The sequence below is a fragment of the Heterocephalus glaber genome, unplaced genomic scaffold, assembly GCF_053883595.1.
Source record: "Heterocephalus glaber isolate CG9 unplaced genomic scaffold, H.glaber_assembly_v1.0 deba00001781, whole genome shotgun sequence".
Classification (NCBI taxonomy): domain Eukaryota; kingdom Metazoa; phylum Chordata; class Mammalia; order Rodentia; family Bathyergidae; genus Heterocephalus; species Heterocephalus glaber.
The window spans coordinates 9,168,637-9,188,480 of record NW_028258467.1 but is presented as its reverse complement, the minus strand read 5'-3'; the positions used below and the strand labels follow the sequence as shown (position 1 = coordinate 9,188,480).

General features: G+C 46.5%; 1 protein-coding gene across 5 annotated transcripts in view; it reads left to right on the top strand.

Moving 5' to 3' along the window:
• The window catches only part of Tmem114 (transmembrane protein 114), a 72,464-nt gene that overhangs the window by 37,275 nt on the left and 15,345 nt on the right, over positions 1-19,844 (top strand). For 2 of the 5 annotated variants that reach the window (XM_004864861.4, XM_013065627.3), the window contains exons 1-2: positions 11,090-11,533; positions 11,849-11,929. In XM_004864861.4, the coding sequence (XP_004864918.1) occupies positions 11,314-11,533; positions 11,849-11,929 (301 nt within the window). In that variant the 5' untranslated portion in view covers positions 11,090-11,313. Of the gene's footprint in view, positions 1-6,060; positions 7,414-11,089; positions 11,534-11,848; positions 11,930-19,844 lie in introns of those variants that run through there. The other 3 variants (XM_087202925.1, XM_087202927.1, XR_002389374.2) reach the window with 2 other exon arrangements.

Sequence of the window (19,844 nt, the reverse complement as noted above, 5' to 3'; positions counted from 1 at the left end):
AAAGACTTTGTTTCCATTTTTCCATTTTCTCATATTGATTCCATTCCCTTCTTTCCTTTCCCCCACTCCTCCCACTTCCCCTTCCCCTTTGCCCCTTTTCTTCCTATTTCACATTATCTATTGTACCTTTTAGTCCTTATTTACACTTTCAGTTTCTCACACTAGAGAAACTATTCAGTATTTACACATGTGTGTCCTATTTATTTCACTTAAGACTACTGCCTCAATGTGCATCCATTTAGCTATAAATGTCTCTAATTTCTCATTTTTGATGGCTGAGTAATACTCCATTTTATTAAAAAACACATTTTCTTTATCCAGTCTCCAGTTGATGGGCATTTGGGGCTGTTTCCAAGTTTTAGCTATTACAGATTGTGCTGCTATGAACATGGGTGCACATATATCACTGTGGTATGATTCTTTTAATTCTTTGGGGGAAGATACCCAATAGGGGAATAGCTGGGTCAAATGGGACTTCCAGTCCCAGTTCTTTGTCCTAGTTCCAGTCCTAGTTCTATCTCCATACTGATTTCCACAGTGCTTGCCCCAGTCTGCACTCCCACCAGCAGTGGAGCAGGGTTCCTCTTTCCCCACAGCCCTGCCAGCATTTGTTATTGGTTGATTTCATGATAGCAGCCATTCTCTCTGGGGTGAGGCGGAATCTCAGCATTGTTTTCATTTACATCTCTCAAATGACCAGCGATGTTGAACATTTTTCATATGTTTATTTACCATTTCTACTTCTTTGTGTGAGAAATGTCTGTTCATTTCAAATGATGCCCATTTTTGGATTGGGTCTTTAAATTTGGGAGGTCTGATCTTTTTAAGTTCTTTATAGATTCAAGATAGTAGACCTTTGTCTGAGGAAGAGCAGGTGAAGATTTTTTCCCACATTATGGGTTGTCTTTTCACTCCGTTGGTGCTTTCTCTTGCTGTACAGAAGCTTTTTAATAAGAGATCCCACTTGTTGATTGTTTGTGCTGGTACATGGGCAACTGAGGTTTTGTTCATAAAATCTTTCCTACACCAATGTCTTGAAGAGCTCTACCTAACCTCTGTTACAGCCGGTTCAGCATTTCTGTTTTTATATTTAGATCTTTAATCCATTTTGATTTTAGTTTAGTGCATGGTGAGAGATACAGGTCTAGTTTTAATCTTTGGCAAGTTGAAACCCAGTTTTTCCAGCACCATTTATTAAAGAGGCTATCTTTCCTCCAGTGAGGGTGTTTGGCTCCTTTGTCGAAGATGAGTTGGCTGAGTATGTCTGGAGTTGTTTCTGCATCTTCTAATCTGTTTCTGCATCTTCTAATCTAGACCATGTTTTATTTATCATTCATCAGTTCATAGGCTACAGGGTTGTTTTCCTGAAGAAGAAAGTGAAACTCAGAGAACTAAAACACTTGCTCAGTGTCACATGGCTAATGAATGGTGGAGGTAACATTTGAAATGGTGTCTCTCTGATTCTTAAAAATGTCCCATCCTATCTCCCACATAAAGCTATTTCTAGCCTATACAAGTCAGTTAGTATTGACAGGTCTTCTCTTACATGGTAGTCTTGCTTTAGGCTCTTGTTACTCCAACATGTGGAACCAATCATACATTCAAAATGTGGCTCTGGGGGCTGGACAAACCTGTGTTTGAATCCTGGCTCCTCTACTAAATAGCTGTGTGATACTGATTCACTTAATCAACTTCTCTGAGCCTTGGTATCCCCATCTGTGATGAGGGTAAATGAAGTATTCTTCTCTCTAGGATTGATGTGAAGATTCAAAAAGGTAATGTTCCCCATGTGCCTGTGACAGTGTAAGGATTCAGCACATAATTTAGCCATTGCAGGCCTGGGTTTCCATCAGAAGACTCCTACTAGCCCTTCCTGCAGATGAGGAAACTGAGGCTCAGAGAGGGAAGTAACTGGATCAAGATGTTTAAGCAGGCTAGAGGCAAGATTGGTGCTGGATCCCAGTGTATTGGTTCCTGGCCTAAGCTCTTTCCCATCTACCACATGGCAGCAGTTTCTCTCCAGCCTAAGGAATCTTACTCCAACTTGGGAAGGTCCCCTGCAATGGAGAGAGAGCATCCCCAGCCTTCATCTTCTGGAATCTCGCCAGGGATGTAATGGAAATGGGGCCTGGGGGTTAGCTCTCTCTTTTATTCTAAGATGATTACATTGTGTAGGAGATGGAGAGTGGCAGCAGCAACTCCCAGGTCTCTAATGGATGGGGGAGGTTTTCACTTAAATGGCTATGCAAGGTCAGGTCTTTGGAGTCCAACTGACTGGTGCAACATTGTGACCTTATGAAACTCAATAAGCAGAGGCATTTCTCTCTAGTGCGGCAATCTTAATAACTGTGCAGATAACCCAGCTATATATCTTCAAACCCTCGGTTGGTTCCTGATGGGTTTGCCACACAAAATAAGCTCTGTGCTTGGGGGAAGAGATTTTTTGGCAGGGTTCATTTATTCATTTACTAAATCAACAAATCTTTATCACATACCTACAGCGTGTCATGCAGTCATCTAAATGCCAATGATACATGTTGGGTAGGGTGAATACAATCCCTGTCCACAACAATTCTCAGTGTATTCAGTTGGAAGTAGCAGAGAACTCTAAATTGTTGGCTTAAAAAGATAGAGATTTATTTTTATCTTCTAATAAACATTTTGGAGGTAGGCTACACGAAGGTGGGGCAACAGTTCAACAGTGGTGTATTAGTCTCTTTCCTATTGCTAGGACAAAATTCTTGACACCCACAACTTAAAGGAGGAGAGGTTTATATGGCTCACAGTTTCCAGTGGCTTCAGTACATGATTAGCAGTCTCCAAGACAGAAGCAGCATGGTGGAAGGGACTGGCAGAGGAAAGCTCTTGTGTCATGGCAGCCAGGAAGCAGAAAGGAGGGAGGAGCTAGGGACAAGAATATATCCCTCCAGGTGACCCACCTTTTCTGACCAGGACCAGCCCCTACCTCTTAACAGCACCTTCAGACATTGAACTCATCAATAGATAAATCCACTGATGAGTACTGCATTCCCATGATCCAGTCACCTTCCAAAAGGCCCACCTCTAATACATGAGACTTTTAGGGATATTTACATCTAAACCATAACAGGTGTTATCTGGGACTCAGGCTCTTTGCTGCTTTCTGGTTTTGCCACTCACAAGCAGGTTTATTCTCGTGAGTATCACATGGTAATTGTATTTCCAGATATCACCTACACATTCCGAGTGGAGCAAAGGCTTCTTTTCCGAGGCCTGTCATTTTTTTTGAGGGAAGTCCTTTCCAACACTCTGTTTTTACCTCAATTGAGAATTATGTCATGTGGCTACCACTGGCTTTAAGGTGAAATGTGAAAAGGGACTGTGAATCAAAATGGTGTTGTGTGAGTCATCCCATAGGATGTGCCTGAATGAGGGTTATAGCTCACAGGAGCACATGGATGTGCAGCAAGTAGCTTCATCATTAAATATTCATTAATTGCCATGGTCTCTGTGAAGGAGTAGAAATGTTAAAAAATATGCCTTAGATTGAGTTTCTTTTGAGGTAGACCCAGAGATGAGGATTTAAGGGCAATAATTTTATTTGAATGGTAATATAGGATGTGCTGCTTGAGAATAGGGAAATAAGATGGGAAAAGGAAAAGGGAAGAAAACCAATATAAGATATGCTACTTTTGGTCCTTTAAAGATATTTATTAATTTATGTACGATGACACAAAATCACAGGGTATTTTCTGTAGATTCATATTATTTCAGACTGTATAAGTTGTGCTAGTTCCACTTCATAGAAGATACCATGTATTAAAATTGCAATGTGCTCCACAAAAATTCCTTTCCACTGATAGTCTGTTTTGGCTTATTTTCACATAGAACTTTAACTCACTTAGTTTCACATTGGTGCACAGAACCCTGGGCCTGGTGGCACATTCCTGCAATCCCAGCACTGTGGGAGGCTGAGGCAGGAGAATGAAGCCCAGCCTGGGCAACTTAGTGACTTAGAGAGACCCTGTTTCTAAATAAAAATTTAGAAAGGGCTGGAGATGCAGCTCAGTGTGAAGGTCCTGGGTTCCATCCCCAGTGATAAAAAAGTTTGTGTGTTGTGTGCACAGAACCAAGGAACTGGTATATGCCATACCCTGAATTCCTGATTTTGTGTTCTCCCGGAGTTGATGAACCGTCATCAACTCTTACAAAAACCCACAGCTACATTATGTAAAATAGATAAAATATAAGGTTCCCTAGGTGCATAAATCATTTTAGGTTTTATTTTTAGAACTGTGAGATGAATAAATGGTTTTTTAACCAAAGAAGTGGGTAGTTTGATGCTCTTCTTTTTGGAATCAGATATTTTCTCATAGGAGATATTTAAATTGCCCCCTCTTCCTTTCTTTGAATGCGCTAACTCTCTATCCATGCTATCCCTTGGCTTACAAAACATTCCCATCTTCTCATCATCCAAAAGTTAAATTACCTTTTGAAGTTAGGCCTATGAATAGATAGTTTAGACCTATAAATAAAATAATTCTCTCTCTCTCTGTCTATAATATTTTACATATTAAATAGTTGAATCCCAGTAAACCCCATGGCATCTCTAAGACAGGCCACTGAGCTGTGGGCCCCTCTGAGAGATGGAGGAGTACATGTCTCAGAGCTTAACCCTCCCCTGAGGGTTGAGATAGTGGGGCGGATTATCTTCCAACCCACTCATCCTTAACTGAGGGCTGGTCCTGGGGCCTTAGCTGTGGCAGACCCTCCTGGCCAGGCTTACAGTGGGCTGCAGTATGGAGCATGCATTTCCCCTCCATAATTGACTACAATATACTTTGCCTGTGTTTTTACCCTCTGAGCCTGTGATCTGTTTGTAGACTTCCTTACCTAGAAAAAAAAAAAAGGTACAGCTACCTCTGCCCCCATGAGAAAAATCCATCTCCTCTTTACTGGATGAACAGAGACAGACCAAAACCTACCTGACTAACAAGAGCATGTCGAATGGCACGTAGGCTAGTACAGCTTCCCTGCCAACGGCTGCCATGGAGATCTAAGTCCTGATCTGTGAAGCCGCGGGGCTCCTAAGTGAGATAACTGCAGCCCAGGACCATATGGCTCCAGACCACATTGCAGTTCCTAGAGCTAACCCTCTCTTACTTGTTTCAGTTAACCACGACGTACTTTTGGTCTGTTCTGCTTCTTCTGCAAGAATGCCTTAGCCTCTTTTTTACAAGCCTTGCCTGTATCAGCTGATATCACTGGATACCATGCATGTCCCCTTACCTTGTGCTTACCCACGCCTGTGTAATCAATAAATACTGATGGTCTTCTTTGCTTGGGATCCTTGCCACATGCGTAGCATAGCCCATCCCAGTTCCCTGGTTTCTGTTTAAGTCTTGTTTCCATGTCTTTCCTTTGCCTTGCGTTGCATTGCCTTGCAGGAGATTGAGACTCTTGGCTGGGATTCTCCATACTTAACTCTCCAGCAATCCCAGGCTTCTCACTTGGGGAGGAAGGCCCTGGGTGGAGAGCCATGAGATGCATCGTAGTGTGCTGTAGAGATGAGCTGGAAACATGGAGTGTCGTAAGGGGTTTGGTGGAGCACCATCCACATTTGTACTAGCTGATTATGGAAGCCTTTAACCCAAGTTGGGGTGTTAAGTGAGCCCTTCTGGAAAAAATAATTTTTAAGTTGAGAGAGGAGAAAATTTGAGAATGTGTTCCAGTCAAAGGGAATAGACAGGATGAAGGCCCAGAGGCGAGGAAGAACTTCATCAGTCCAGGGAAAGGCTGGGGTGTGCAGGGCTTAGAAGGTGAGCTTGCTTCTGAGCTGCTCAGCTGTGGGGGGCTCAGCATGAAAGGAGTACTGAGACTGTGCTGGGGTGGAGCCTTGTAGATCATGTTGGGGCTTGTTGTTCTGATTTTAGGTGCAAGTCTCTGTTCTTCTGGTAAATAGGAGATGGATTTCCTCATGGGAGCAGAGGTAGATGCACCTTTCTTAGGTAAGGGAGCCTTCAAACAGATCACAGGCTCACAGGGTAAAAACACAAGCAAAGACCATTTCTTCCTCAACAGCTTCTTGGATCCAGAGAGGAAGAAAAAGATGGATCCCTCACGAGAAAGCAGTGGTGGCGGGTCCTGTTGGAGCCTGGATCACATTTGATAGCTGCACTGGGTTGAGTAGTGCCCTCCCAAAATTTATGTGTCCCAGAACCTCAGGATGTGCTCACTTGGAAATATGATTTTGCAATTATAATTAGTATGGATGAAGTCACACGGAATTAGGGTGGATCCTAAGGCCAGTGACTGATGTCCTTATGTGAAGGCCAGGAGAGACACAGGAGGAAGAGGGCCATGTGATTGGAGTGATGCTGTTAATATTCACTTTACATATAGAGAAACTGAGGCACCAGGAAAAGTGGTCTATCCAAGTTCACATGGTGGTAAGTAAGGGAGCTGAGAGCCAAATCTAAGTCTCACTGAAACAGAAACATGTAGTTTTTCCATGATACCCCAATGCCTCATAGTGAAAGGCAACTTTGACCTTACATTGAGATCGCCATAATGAGTATCTCTGTTTCACAGAGAAGGAAACCAAGGCTTGGAGAAGGAAGGCGAGTTCTCCAGGCTCAGACAGCCTGTCAGATGCTGATTAAGACTTGGGCCCAGACTCTGGAGTTCTTGCTGAGTGTTGTTCTTCACCTTACTACACAAAGGGCGATAAAAAACTATGGTGAATGTTTGAATTAAAGAAATTATTACAGTAAAAGACACATTGGCATTAACCTCCCTCAAAATATTCCCCCTCACTTCAAACACACTTATCCTATCTGCTCTAGAAGTCCTCTATCATGAGGGTCTTTAGTACACTGTTGTGGCTGCCTAAATGTCCTGAATGGATTAAAAATGTTCACTTTTCATGGTCATTTGACTTTGGGGAAGAGCCAGAAATCACACAGTGCCAGATCTGGTGAATAAGGTGGATGAGGAGGCACCGTAACTTTTTTACAAGGCTGCTTTTCCATGGGAAGGCACTTGGCAGCAGCATTCATTGTATTTTGAGCACAACTCATAGAGACACAAAAGAGGACTAATAGAATGACTTCACAAAGTGGCAAGAATGATGGAATAAATATGTTTGAAGCAAGAAAAAAATATGTTTGAAGCAAGGAAGAGTATTTTAAGGGGGGATTTGTGGCAATGTTTCTTTTACTGCAATCAGCATTCACCGTATATTTCAGTCTCATCTCATGCCTAGCTAGCATGGTGGAGCATTAATCTTCACTGTTGTGTCCTGTTTGGGTCCTGCCTTGGGAGCCTTTGGTTTCTGTCATGCCTCTTCAGTTGACTGGCTGTGTGATGATATTATCCAATGTTTGATGGGATCCTTTCCTCCCCAGAATCATTAAAAAACATTACTTTCTGTTCTTTTTAGAGTGACTGAGCATGATTCAAGAAGATTATATTAAAATCCTCAGGATAAATAAAATTTTCAAAACCTACAAGGTTATGTTTTCACACAAGCCTAGAAGAAGGTCTCATTATGTGGGTGAGGGATGTGGGGCCCAGGCAGGGGTGATCCTCATGCTGGAGGGAGGGGATATCTGTGGGTTTTGCTTGCCATTATCCATTCTCTTGGTTTTGGGAAAGTCACTTTGGTTTTCCTTAATGGAGCCAGCTGAGTTTGCCTGATAAAATACAGAATAGCTTGTTAAATTTGAACTTCTGGTAAACAACACAGTTTTTTTTTAGTATATCTCAAATATTGCATGAAACCTGTACTTACACTAAGACAGTGTTTGTTATTCATCTGAAATTCTGGTTCAACTGGGCATCCTGTATTTTTATTTGCTACATCTGGCAGCTGTGACAATCCTTAGCTCAGGGTAATGGGACTGACTGATCCATCCTATGCTGGGTCCAGGAGTTGGCGGGTGATCCAGCTTTGGCCAATCAGCACGTTTTGTTCTATGGAGCCATAGGTGTTGGCTCAGAGGAGAGCATAAGGCCAGTGAGCCTTATTTCTGGAAATCTGGTGACCACCATTGGGAAAGATATTCTTTCTGTTGGTGTTGCTAAGCTGTGACAAGTAATGTCTGTGGCTCCATAGCTGAGTCTGCTTGAAGAATAAAGTCAAGCAGGCTGGGGATTTAGCTCAGTGGCACCTGCCTCACAAGCACAAGGTCCTGAGTTCAATCCCTGGTACCGCAAAAAAAAAAAAAAAAAAAAAAAAAAAAAAAAAAAAAAAAAAGTCAAGCAAGAGGAAAACAACATAAATGGAGAAAGAAAAAGAAAGAGGAGAGAGATGGAACCTTAGAGACATTGCTAAGACTCCCAGGTCCAACCTCAGTTGAATTTTACTTTCATCTGTAAGGTTTATGGTATGGGTTGTTTTGATGGTGGTGCAAATGAATATGATGGTAATACTGTCATGGAATTGAAAGCAAAGCTATCAGGTGGTGGCCAGGGGAAAGATCAGCCTCAATCAGAATGGTGGCCAAAGGGTGACAGACCAAAATGGTGTGCGGAATGAAGGAAGATATGATCATACTGATGGCAGCCAGTGTGCTAATGCTGATAAGATGAAGATGGTGATGAAGAAGATTAAGATGGTGTTGGTAAGGAAGAGTCCAGTAACAGGGAAGAGAACACTCAGCACCATTCTATTACTACTTCCTATCAATTCTAGTCAGCTATCAGTCAAATTTTTGTCACTGTGACCAAATACCTGAAAAAACAACTTATAGGAGGAGATTTATTTTGGCTCCTGATTTCAGAGGTTTCAGTCCATGGTCAGCTGGCTGCATTGCTTTTAAGCCTGCAGTGAGGCAGAATACCATGGCAGGAGGGCACAGTGAAGGAAAGCTGCTCACCTCAAGGCAGTAGGAAGCAGAGAGGAAGGGAAGGGTCAGAGAGGAAAAGGCCAGGAACAAGATATATCCTTCGAAAGCACTCTTCCAGTGATGTACTTTCTCCAACTGGACTGCACCTCCAAACAGCCCATTCAGGTATGAACTCATCAGTGAGTTACTTCACTGGTGAGGTGAGCACCCTCCCTCACAACCCAGTCACCTCTCTAGGCCTCACTTCTGAACAGTGCTGCATTGGGGATCCAGCCCTCAAGGCACAAGTCTCCGGGGGATACTTCATATTTAAACTATAACAGCCCTCAATTTAAAAAAATGTCTGTTCACTTCCCTCCCTATACACTATGCCACCACCTGGCCTAAAACACTGGGATCTTTTGTTTCTTCCACTACAGTGTCCTCCTAACTGGCCCCTTTGCTTCCCAAGTCAGCAGATAAGTTGAGGGTTATTTTTTGGAAAATTTTTATTAATACATGTTTGTAGCGCATAATGACCACATTCAATGTGGGGGAGTTGATACATGTACATAACACATCTTGTGTGTCTGATGTATTTCACTTAACATTATGGTCTTAAGATGCATGCATTCTCCTACAAATTACTCAAATTTATCCTTCTTTATGACGGAAAAGCTTCCGTACAGCAAAGGAAACAACCAACAGAGTGAAGACACAACCTATAGAATGGGAAAACTTTTGCCAGCTCCTTTTCTTACAGAGGACTAATGTCCAGCATATATAAAGAACTCAAAAACAAACAAACAAACCAGACCCCTCCAATAAAAGATCCAGTCAAACAATGGGCAACTGAAATGGATACTTCTCAAAAGGAAGTTGAGGTTTTAAAAAATGTAAATTAGAGCATTTCACTTCCCTTCTCAGAACCATTTAGTGATTCAGATGAAACCCAAGCTATCATGGATCCCCAGACCTGCCTGACTGAGGTCCTCCCTACATTCCTGCCTCATCCCTCCTCATGCCCTTCCCACACTGTTTTAACCTGATTGCCTTCCTTTCAGCTCCTCTAGAAGGCCCCCAATGAAATGCTCAATGCTTGTGCATTCTTCATGTGCCAGCATCAATGCCACTTCCTCAGAGAGGTCAGCTGAGACCCTCTCTGCTTTCCCTGCAGCACTTCCATGGGTCTAAGCACTTTGCTTAATGACTATCTCCTCAACTTGACCAGAGAGTACCAACTTTCGGGCTTGGTATGATGGTTCCCTAGGAATGTGTTGCCGGGGTGCCAGGATTTTGATCTTTCATCCACAAGGAGAACTTTGGGGGACCTTTGGTAGTACAGCCCCAAGCCTGGCCATTTCCAGCATCTGGAATTCTCGTACATTTACCACTATGTGCCATGTACATTTACCACTATGTGCCATACAACATTTGAGTATTTTCTTTGATTGCCTTGTTTTGAAAAGGGCTACACCATATACTAAGCACGGGCACTATATTCTTGCCTGTATTCTAACATAAACCAAGTTCGGGCATGTAGGAGGCTCAAGAAGTAGTTCTTGGAAGAATGAAAGGTTTTGTGCTGGTGCAGAAGGTGGTAGAATGGGCAAGGGTATTGGTGATGATAAAGAAGAGAATGGTAATACACTGGTACTGGTGGTGTTGGGGGTAGAGGTGGTGGTGGTGGTAGTGGTGGCATCAGCTATGATGATGAAGAAGGACTTTGGTGGTGGACACGATAGACTCAGAGAACCTGCTCTAGCCCATTACTTTAAGGAACTTTTATAAAAAATGAACCTGCCTTTTTCCCTTAGTAGCCAGCCCAGAAGAATTTCTGGGAGGTGGATTTTGGTAGCTAGGTGATTGGAGCCCGAGGCAGGGCGCCACAGCAGGATGTCTGCAAGCCCTGGCTGGACTGTGAATCCCCCCTCCTTCCTTTCTACTCCCCAAGGCGGCAGGAAGACCGCCTCCCTCTGGCGCAGCCCCGGCCCCTGGCGCTGCTGGGCGCCTCCCTCGGTCCAGGCTGCCCGCGCGCTCCGCTCAGAGCTCTGACCTCTTCCTCTGCTAGGACTCGGCGCCCGGGCGGGAGCAAGAGCGGTGGGAGGGTGGGCTTGGAAGGACCCGGAGCAAGGTGCGGGGTGGGGAGCGGAAGGGGGCTGGGGTGAAGAGGGGGAGGCCGGGGAGTGTAGGGAGTAGGGGTTTAGGGGACCACGCAGAGTTTGGGCGAGGTATGCGTGGGCTGGGCCCGGGAGGGAGGAGGGGTTAGGGTGCAGGGGGCGGGGCAGCCGGCGGAGTGGGACCCCAGTGTGCACAGGTGGGGGCGCAGGCAGAAGGGTCCTGGGCGCCGAGTCGGGGACAGCACTGCGTGCGGTTGGGAGCGCAGGTGAGGGCGTGAGCGGCAGGGCCGGGGGTGCGAAGGCCGGGGTTCCCGTCGGAGCTCCCTGGCGAGGCCGGGTGGAGCAGGCCTAGGTAGTGGCCCCAGGCTTGGGGTCCGCGCGCAGCGATGCGGGTGCGTCTGGGCTCGCTGGCCGGCGCGGCGGCGCTGACCGGGGCGCTGAGCTTTGTGCTCTTGGCCGCCGCCATCGGCACGGACTTCTGGTACATCATCGACACCGAGCGGCTGGAGAGGAGCGGGCGGGCGGCGCAGGACCGGCTGGGGGCCGCCAACCGCAGCCAGCCCGAGCCTCTGAGCTCCCACTCCGGCCTCTGGAGGACTTGCCGGGGTAAGGCTACACGTGGGAACCCAGGGGCCGTGGCTGCGAATGCCCCTCGCGCGGTGCCCAGCTCACCTGGGACCTGTTGCTCGGTGCGCACCCCTCCCCCGGGCGCCAAGTACCAGTGCGACCTCCAGGGGCGCGGGGAAGGTGGGCCGGGCCGAGGGCTGGGGCTGCGTGCGAAAGCCCTTCTGGAGATGCCCGGCTCTGCTCCCATCTGCGCCAGCGCTCCCCTCACCCTCAAGGAGGGCGATCCTGAGGACAGAGCCGCGGGCTGGGGTCGCAAACCCAGCTCCCGGCCCACTAGTTCCTCGTCCCATCCAGTGCGGAGCCCGTGCACCCCGCTGATGAACCCCTTCTGGCAAGAGAACGTGACGGTGAGCGACTCAAGCCGACAACTTCTCAGTGAGTCCGGGAGGGAGGGCGATGGAGGGAGGAAACGCCCTTCCCCAAACGGTGGGCCTGGGGCGGCCTTGGATGGCAGGGCCTGGGAGAGGGTTGGGGTTAAGCCTCTCTTGCGGTGGGGAAGCACAGGTTGGGCTTCAGAGTGAACAGCAGCATGCAGAAGCATGGGAACCCAGCAGGCTCCGAAATCAACCCCAGGAGTGCGGGTAACAGAGAGGAGGTCTTACCTCACAGACCCCAGCTCAGCCTGGCAGGAGTAGGAATGCAGTAAGTTTTGGGGGGCTGGTTCAAGACAGGCGGGAGGCAGGGTCCCTTCCTCCAGGGACCATTGCACCTGTCTTTTTGGTGGCAGGTTCCCCAGTGCCCAGCCCAATGCCCAGCACTTGATAAAAGTACAGGGCTGAATGTAAGAAAGAAAACGGGCTGAATGAGCACTTGTGGAGGAGGAAATCAGATATCACAGTCACTGTCATGGAAGTTTGAAACTGGCCAGATATGGAGCTCAGGGCTTTTCACCTACGTCTTCTTTGGATCCTCACATCCACCCTCTGAAGGTATTAGCTCCATTTTTATATTCACTTTTCCAATGAGGAAACAGGCCCAGAGATGGGCCACAGAGAGGGTGTGGTGAGGAAGCAAGGAGTGACTCCCATAGACCTTGAACCATGTGGCTCCTTGGGTGGACTGCTGAGGCTTGAAGACTGTAGAATAAGGATGAGTCCCTCACGTGGTCCACAGGGCCTGGCAGGGCCACTCTCCAGCTCCTTTCTTCCTTTGCACTTTGTTCTCTGGCCATGCCCACCTTGGACCCGTTCCTGGAGCACACCCTGCTTCTTCTGCCACACAACTTTGCACGTGCTGTTCCCTCTCCCTGGAATCTCCCTGCTCCCGCCCTGCCCCTCCAGCTTCACTTGGTTGACTCCTACTTGTATGTAGGGCATGTGGCTTCTTCTGGGGAGGGTGTGTTAAAACCTGACTCCCTCATTAGACTGTGAGCCCCATGGGGGCAGGGATCATATCTGTCTTAACCTCCTGAACCTGGCTTAAGATAGGATGCAAGTGAATGCAGACTATATAACAAATATACATATTTGAATGAATGGATCAATTGTATGGGTGGATGGATGGAAATCTAAAGTCCAGTCCTGAGCTGGGAAATATTTAACAACTAGCTCTCTGGGAGGGAGAAAAAGCCCCTGACCTGTAGCGTTTGCCAAGTTCTGTGGTGTAAATACTTTTACTGTGGCCAATTTCTAGCTGCCCATATGATGGCACCTAGCTCACAAGATTCCTGGAATCTTAAACTAGTTCCTGTAAGCTCATCTGAGTCAGCCCAGCACCCCACCGTGTACATCCCACTGCTGGAGACACCCCTGGGACATGTGGGGGAAGTTGAGGGGGGCAAAAGGTGTCATGTACTCTGTCCTCAACACCAGCTGCACAGGGTGGGACTTTGGGTGTTCTTGGGACATTGTTTCAAGTATCGTCAAGAATTCCTGTGTTTGGGGTAAGGAAGATGAGGGTCCAGTCCCAGCTCAGACCCTTCTGGGGTCCTCCACAGTCCTGGAGTAGATTTCTGAAGCACTCAGCCTCATTTTCCACATTGATCAAAATAAGATGTCAAAACCAGGAGGGGTAAGATCAAGATTCCATGAAGTGGAATGAATATGAATGAAAAACAAATGAACCTGACCTAGGACCTCACATTATGCCTGGGTTGCTGCAGGAGCTCTGTGTTGTGTGAAGCAGTGGCAATGGACATAGTGTAAGCGTGGGATAAGCACCATCTCTCTCCTGCACCATTTCTTCCAGCCTCTTGCTAGCTGCACTCACATCTGTGGTGTGCCCAGCCTTTGCCAGGCTGGGTGCTGACATTCAGTCACCTTAAGGTTAAATTCAGTGGCTAACTGTGGTTGGCACTGGCCTGCTTTCTTTTGAAACTTGCTGCTGCAACAACCCTCCCTGTTTCAGCATTTTGAGAAACAGGTAGAAGTCATACCCAGAAGGTACTGGTCTGTTCAGTCTCAGACATAGGTCTAATCTCAGATTCATGGCCAACTAAGTGTGTGGCTTTGGACATTTCCTACACCTCTCTGAGCTTTAGGTCCCTTATGGGCAAAATGAGGATAACTGCTGTTCCTCCTTCTAAGGTTCTAGTGAGGACAGAACTCGAGGGCATCTTTGAAGAGACTAGCCCAATGCTTGGCCTCCATATGTGACCATGAATGGTAGCTGCTGTTGTTACCATTGTACCATCCAAGAAAGAGGGCAAGCTGCCCCTTTGGGTTGTGTGCTCATTACAAATCACCCCCAGTAGAGAGCCTTTTTCTCAGAATCTCTTTTTCCCCCCCAAAATGAATTTGAGTTTGTTCCAAGCTCTTTTGTTATGTAAAGACATTTATTCCTTTAAAGATCTGCTGCAGAGATCAGAAAGAGCAGCCAGTTGACAAGCAGCACTGTTCTCTGACAGCCTCCTAGGCAGATCCTGGGGAGGGTGTATGGGCAGAAACCTTGATTGTTTTCCTCCAGGAAAGCACACAGATCACTTCAGCACCCAGTAATGGTGCCGTTCCCTGGCAGACCGAGGCCTGCGAGGCAGACTTATCTCCCAGCATCTCCTCAGTTCTGTTCATCAGCGTGGTGGAGTGAAGTTGAATAGAGTTATCCCATTCATGTAGAGGTGCACCGGAGCTCACCTATTTCAGCGGGCAACAGAGAGAGGTTTCCCATGGTGCAGTTTCCTTTTCAGCCAATCCCCCTTTCTTGGCTGTTTGGTCTCCCAGATCAGCTTTGGGGAATCATGAGTTTTGTTTCTTGGCTAGGGACCAGAGTGATTTTTGCAAAGAGGGCATCAGACTTAGCACGGTGTAGATTAAAGATCCATGTTCAAGAGCCAACCAGGCTATTGGTGTCAGCGGGGAACCTTTTGATGACAAATGACAAACTCAAATTATACTGTCTTAAGGAAGAAGAGGAATTACTGGCCCATGTTCCTGCTGGGACTCATAGAGCCCAGCTCTGTTGCTTTCTGCCTCCTCTGGGACTTTGCTTTCTTCCATGAGAGTTCTAGTTTCAGCTGAGTCCTGTCCACCTTAGCAGCCCTGATAGGAAGAGACTGTTTCTCAGTGGTCCCCTCTGCACTTCCAGCCAGGCCGTTCATTGGACCAGACTGAGCCACATGACCCATGCACAGCCAATCATTATGGCCAAAGGGCTCAAAGTGCCAATCTGCCAGGCCGAGGGACTAGCCCACTTGTAACAAGGGGCAAAGATGGAATCAGCCCATCTTAGATAAGGCACAGGAAGTGGGGACCCCTATCTACCGCTCACCAGCTGTGTGTGAGTTCTTATGAGTCACCTGTGCCCATAAATAGGCTTGTTCTGGGGTGAAATGAGATGATGCACGCAAGGCTTCCAGAGGAGGTCCCTGCACACAGTAGAAGCTCACTTAATGCCTCCTTCTTCTGTTCTGACTGATGTCTTCCTGAGCCTCAAGCTTCTGGTCTGTAAATGGAGCTGATAACTGCAGATCTGTCAGAGTCACTTATTTACTGGGCACATATTTTCACCCCCAGCCCTGGGTCAGCTGTCTGGCATAGAAGATGAGGAAACAGTTGTGCACCGACATTGCACCGAGCTCTTTGCAGGTATCAGCTCCTTTAATCTTCACAGCAGTTCCTGAGGCAGGTGCTATTATGATCATCCTCAACTTTGCATGTAAGGAAACAGAGGCACAGAGACGTGAGGCAAGGTACTTAATTAAGTTTGCACAGTAGCCGGCAGATCTGGAACTTGAACCCTGGAAGTTTGCTTCTACCCGGTTGGAATGGTGCTCCACTGAGTATAATATTAGTCTAATGTGTTCAGGTCAGGGGCCACGGTAGCCCAGAGGAGGAGCTCCTTGCCTGTTTCTGGTGCTTTGGGGTCTTGCTACCCTTCTCTGTCTCCTTCAGACATGGAAGCCAAGACCTGCATCACTAAGAGGAACAGCAGGAACAAAGCTGGAAGGCAGGACAGTGTGTGTGTGTGTGTGTGTGTGTGTGTGTGTGTGTGTGTGTGTGTATGTGTGTGGCTGCTCCAGAGGCAGGAAAGGCTGGTGCTCCTGAAGGGGGAGGCAGAAAGTGCTTCTTGGCCCTGCCTCATTTCTAGTCCCTTCCTGGGCTACAGCCCACAAGGGTAATCAGGCCGGTCAGACAAGGACAGTAGACCCAGAGGGGTAAAATGCTTGTCCCAGCATAGTATGCAGGCAGCAGGAGCTGGACCCTGAGCCATGGAAGGAGAGAGACAGAGGCCTGGCCTGCCTGGCCTCGGAGGAGGTGGCGCTGGAAACATCACAAGACTGGGTTTCCGTCTTTCTGGGTGCTGCTCAGTGGCAGCAGTGTGGAAAATTAAAGCCAGCCCTCCCGCAGTGCCGGGTGCAAATTGAGAGGGGAGCTGTCAGGGACAGAAGGAGAGACGGGGCTGGGAACATAACAAGAGGCTGCTGGGCCCAGGAGGTCCCCGAGTCTTTTATGCATATCAGTGCTGTGGGTGGGAGGGCAAGGAGAAGGAGGGGCAGGCGACTTCGAGGTTTGGCTTCTCAGGGCATGATGGCCAGGGGCCAGGCTGCATTCCAGGGAGCCACTGAAAGGAAGTCAAGGCCACATTTTGAAATAAAACATTTATGTTCAAAGTAATCTACTTCTGGAATCTTCCATGTGGTGCTTCTTAGAAGAGGTTTAGCATGTCATTTTTGAGACAGTAAAAAACAAGACACAGCTTCAGTGCCCATGGATAGAGAAGTGGATAGAGAAATAGATATATGTGTATATCTATTTTAAGGGCTATTATGTAGCCTGTAAGAAGAGTATACTTAATGTGGATGGAACACCTAGATGTACTGTGGAATAAAGCAAACAAGTTATGGTCAAGTTACGGTGTAATGGGCAGTTTGATGGAGTTTGTTATAGCTCCCAAACTGTGTTAGTCAGTTTCCCATTAACTGTAATTCATACTGGAGATGAGCAGTTTATAAAGACAGAAAGTTGTGGGTGTGGTGGCACATGCCTGTAATGGCTGGAGATGTAGCCAATGAGAGAGAGAGAGAGAGAGAGAGAGAGAGAGAGAGAGAGAGAGAGAGAGAGAGTTGGAGATTCGAGTCCATGATTGGGACTGTGGTGGAATATCATGGGGGGACTGTGTCGGGGGGCAAAATTATTCACTGACAGCAGGATGTATGTTGTGGCTTGTGTCTAGATGTCCTCTCAAAGCTTCATGCAGTCTTTTCTGAAGGTAGCTAAACCTGGAATGTGTGATGCTAGGATTAAGGGTGTGTGATTACTAAACCGTTACCTGTGAGTGATTGGTTTGGCACCGCCCTAATCCCAGTAGTCTGAGTAAGATAAAAGGAGCAGAGAAAAGGCTGTTAAGATCTCTTTTGCTACCTTTTGGGTGCCATGAACAGTTTCTCCGCTACAACGCCCCTCTGCCATGTGCCACTCTGCCTTGGAGCCAGCCGATTATGGACTGAAAACACTACAAATTGTAAGCCAAAAATACCCCTTTCATTTTAACTTTGGATGTCAGGGATTTGTCTCAGCAATGAGAGAAAAGCAACTCAATGTAGGAAAGAAAGACGCTCACTAGGGCCCGCAGTCTTCTTCGAGAACACATCCCCAGTGATGTCAGACTTCCCACAGAGCCTCGCCTCATGTTTCCACTGCTTTGCAATAGTGCCAAGCTGGGGACCAGGCCTCTAACACCTGCCTTTGGGTGGCTCTTAAGATCCAAACTATTAGCACCAATATCACAGGTTTCCTATGGACGTAAAACAGAAGCTTAAGATGCATATTGCCAGTGAGGTGCCACGGACACCGCCACACGACCCTGTTTCCAGATACGTTAAACCGTGGTCAGAAGTGCGGCGTGCAACTGGAGAGATGTGAGAATGTATAGAAAATGCATAAACTTATGGGGAAAAGCCTGGGAGATGTTTCTCCAGCCCTCCGCCGAGGGCTCCTTCAGGGAGGAGAGGACGGAGCAGGGCTGGAGGTGGTCGGGTGGGTTGACTTTTCACCTTCTCTAAGGAGCAGTTCTCAAGCCCCAAAGCGCTGCCTGGGTGGTTGGACCCCTCTTCTGTGTGGCTCGCAGGACTCTGACTCCTGCCACCTCTCACAGGTTCCTTCCCGTCCCCTGCTTCTGGGTGTTGGCACAGTCTGGCCCCTCTCAGCCTCGACCATAGGTCTGGGCTGGGGCTCTGGCCCTCAGGTCGCTTCTCCTCACGCCCCAGGCTGGGCTGAGCGCCTTGTCTGCTGCCCCTGACTCATCATGTTCAGCTGACATTTCTGAGCTACTCCAGCCTGGAAACTGGCATGAGTACCTCGAGCCTCAGTTTACCCATCTGTGAAGTGGGAATTAAAGACTCCTGCCTGGTGGTGCCCCTGGAAGGTGAGGAGGAAACACTTATTTGTGCTCTCGGTGCAAGGCCCGCAGTCCAGCTGATGGGAGGGGAATCCAAGGCTTTGGAGAGATGATGTTTGCTCTGCAGGAGGCTGAGCTGGGGATTGAATGCAGCTCTTTTTTTTCCCACTAAGTTTATTGGTACATTTTAGGTATAAAATACAGTTACATTCATCATTGGGATCTTGTACCACTACATGAGTATCTTGGCTCTTATTTTTCTCCCCTTCCCCTGCCCTCCCTTCACCCCCTCCACCCTTCCCTATTTGCAAAGACTTTGTTTAATTTTTTTTCCTTTTCACATATTTTTTTCTTTCCCTTCCCCTACCCCTCCCACTTCCCCTGCTCCTTTAGACCTTTACTTCCTATTACACAGTATCAATTATACATTTTTAAAATTATAATATCAAGATCTAGGAGACATTACCACAGATTTTACAGAATTTAAAAGGATATAGAAAGCATATTTCAAAAATCTGTTTTAAAATAAATTTGACAACTTCTAAGAAGTACCTTGGAAGACAAATTAATGAAACTGACTCTGGAGGAAATATAAAATTTGAATAGCACCTATTAAAGAAAGTATATCCCTAGCTTGAAAACCTACCTATATGACAACAACAGGCTCGTATACATTTTAACTGATAAATTATATCAAACATTTAAAGCAGAATAAAAAAGGAACACTTCTCCCCTCATTTTAGGAAATCAACATTGTGCTAATCCTAAAACTGGGTAAAGATAATAGAAGAAAAAAGTATGAACATAGGTAGAAATTTGTTTTACAAAACAAACTCTTAGAAGTCAGATCTGGCAGGATGTAGAAAGTGGTTTTATTATAGGGATGGCAGTGTTGGTTCAGCGTTGGAAGATCAACCCCCAAAGGTCATCATTTTAACAGAGGAAAGGAAAAAGCCATATATCCTGTCACTAGTTGGAGAAAAAGTATTAGACTAAATTCTACAGCTGTTCATGGTAAAAGCTATCAGGAGACTAGAAGTAGAACAGAACCTTCTCAACAGATTAAAGACATGTACTCCATACTTCCAGCGAGAACGCCTTATATGAATGGAGAAGATAACAATGCTTTCTCCCTAAGGTGGGGAATAAGGACAGATATGCCTACTCTTCATCTGTCCATTAAACTTTGAAACATATGCCCAAACCAAAATAGTCTGGCAATAAAATGACCCAGTTAGGATAGGCTTGGCAATGTAGAAGCAAAATCTTTATATGTAGATGAAATGATCATCTACAGAGAAAATACTAAGAAATCTCTAGGAGCCCCTAGAACTTGTACTTGAACTTAGCAGGATTAGAAAACACAAGGTATGTATAAAAATTCAGGTCTATGTATACTTGCTATAAATGCAGAATTGGATATTGAAATTTAAAAGTTATGTAGGAGTACAAAGGACCTAGAAAAGTAAAAAGAAAAGAAAAAAAAAAACAGTGTTGGAAGAGGTTTAGTACCTAA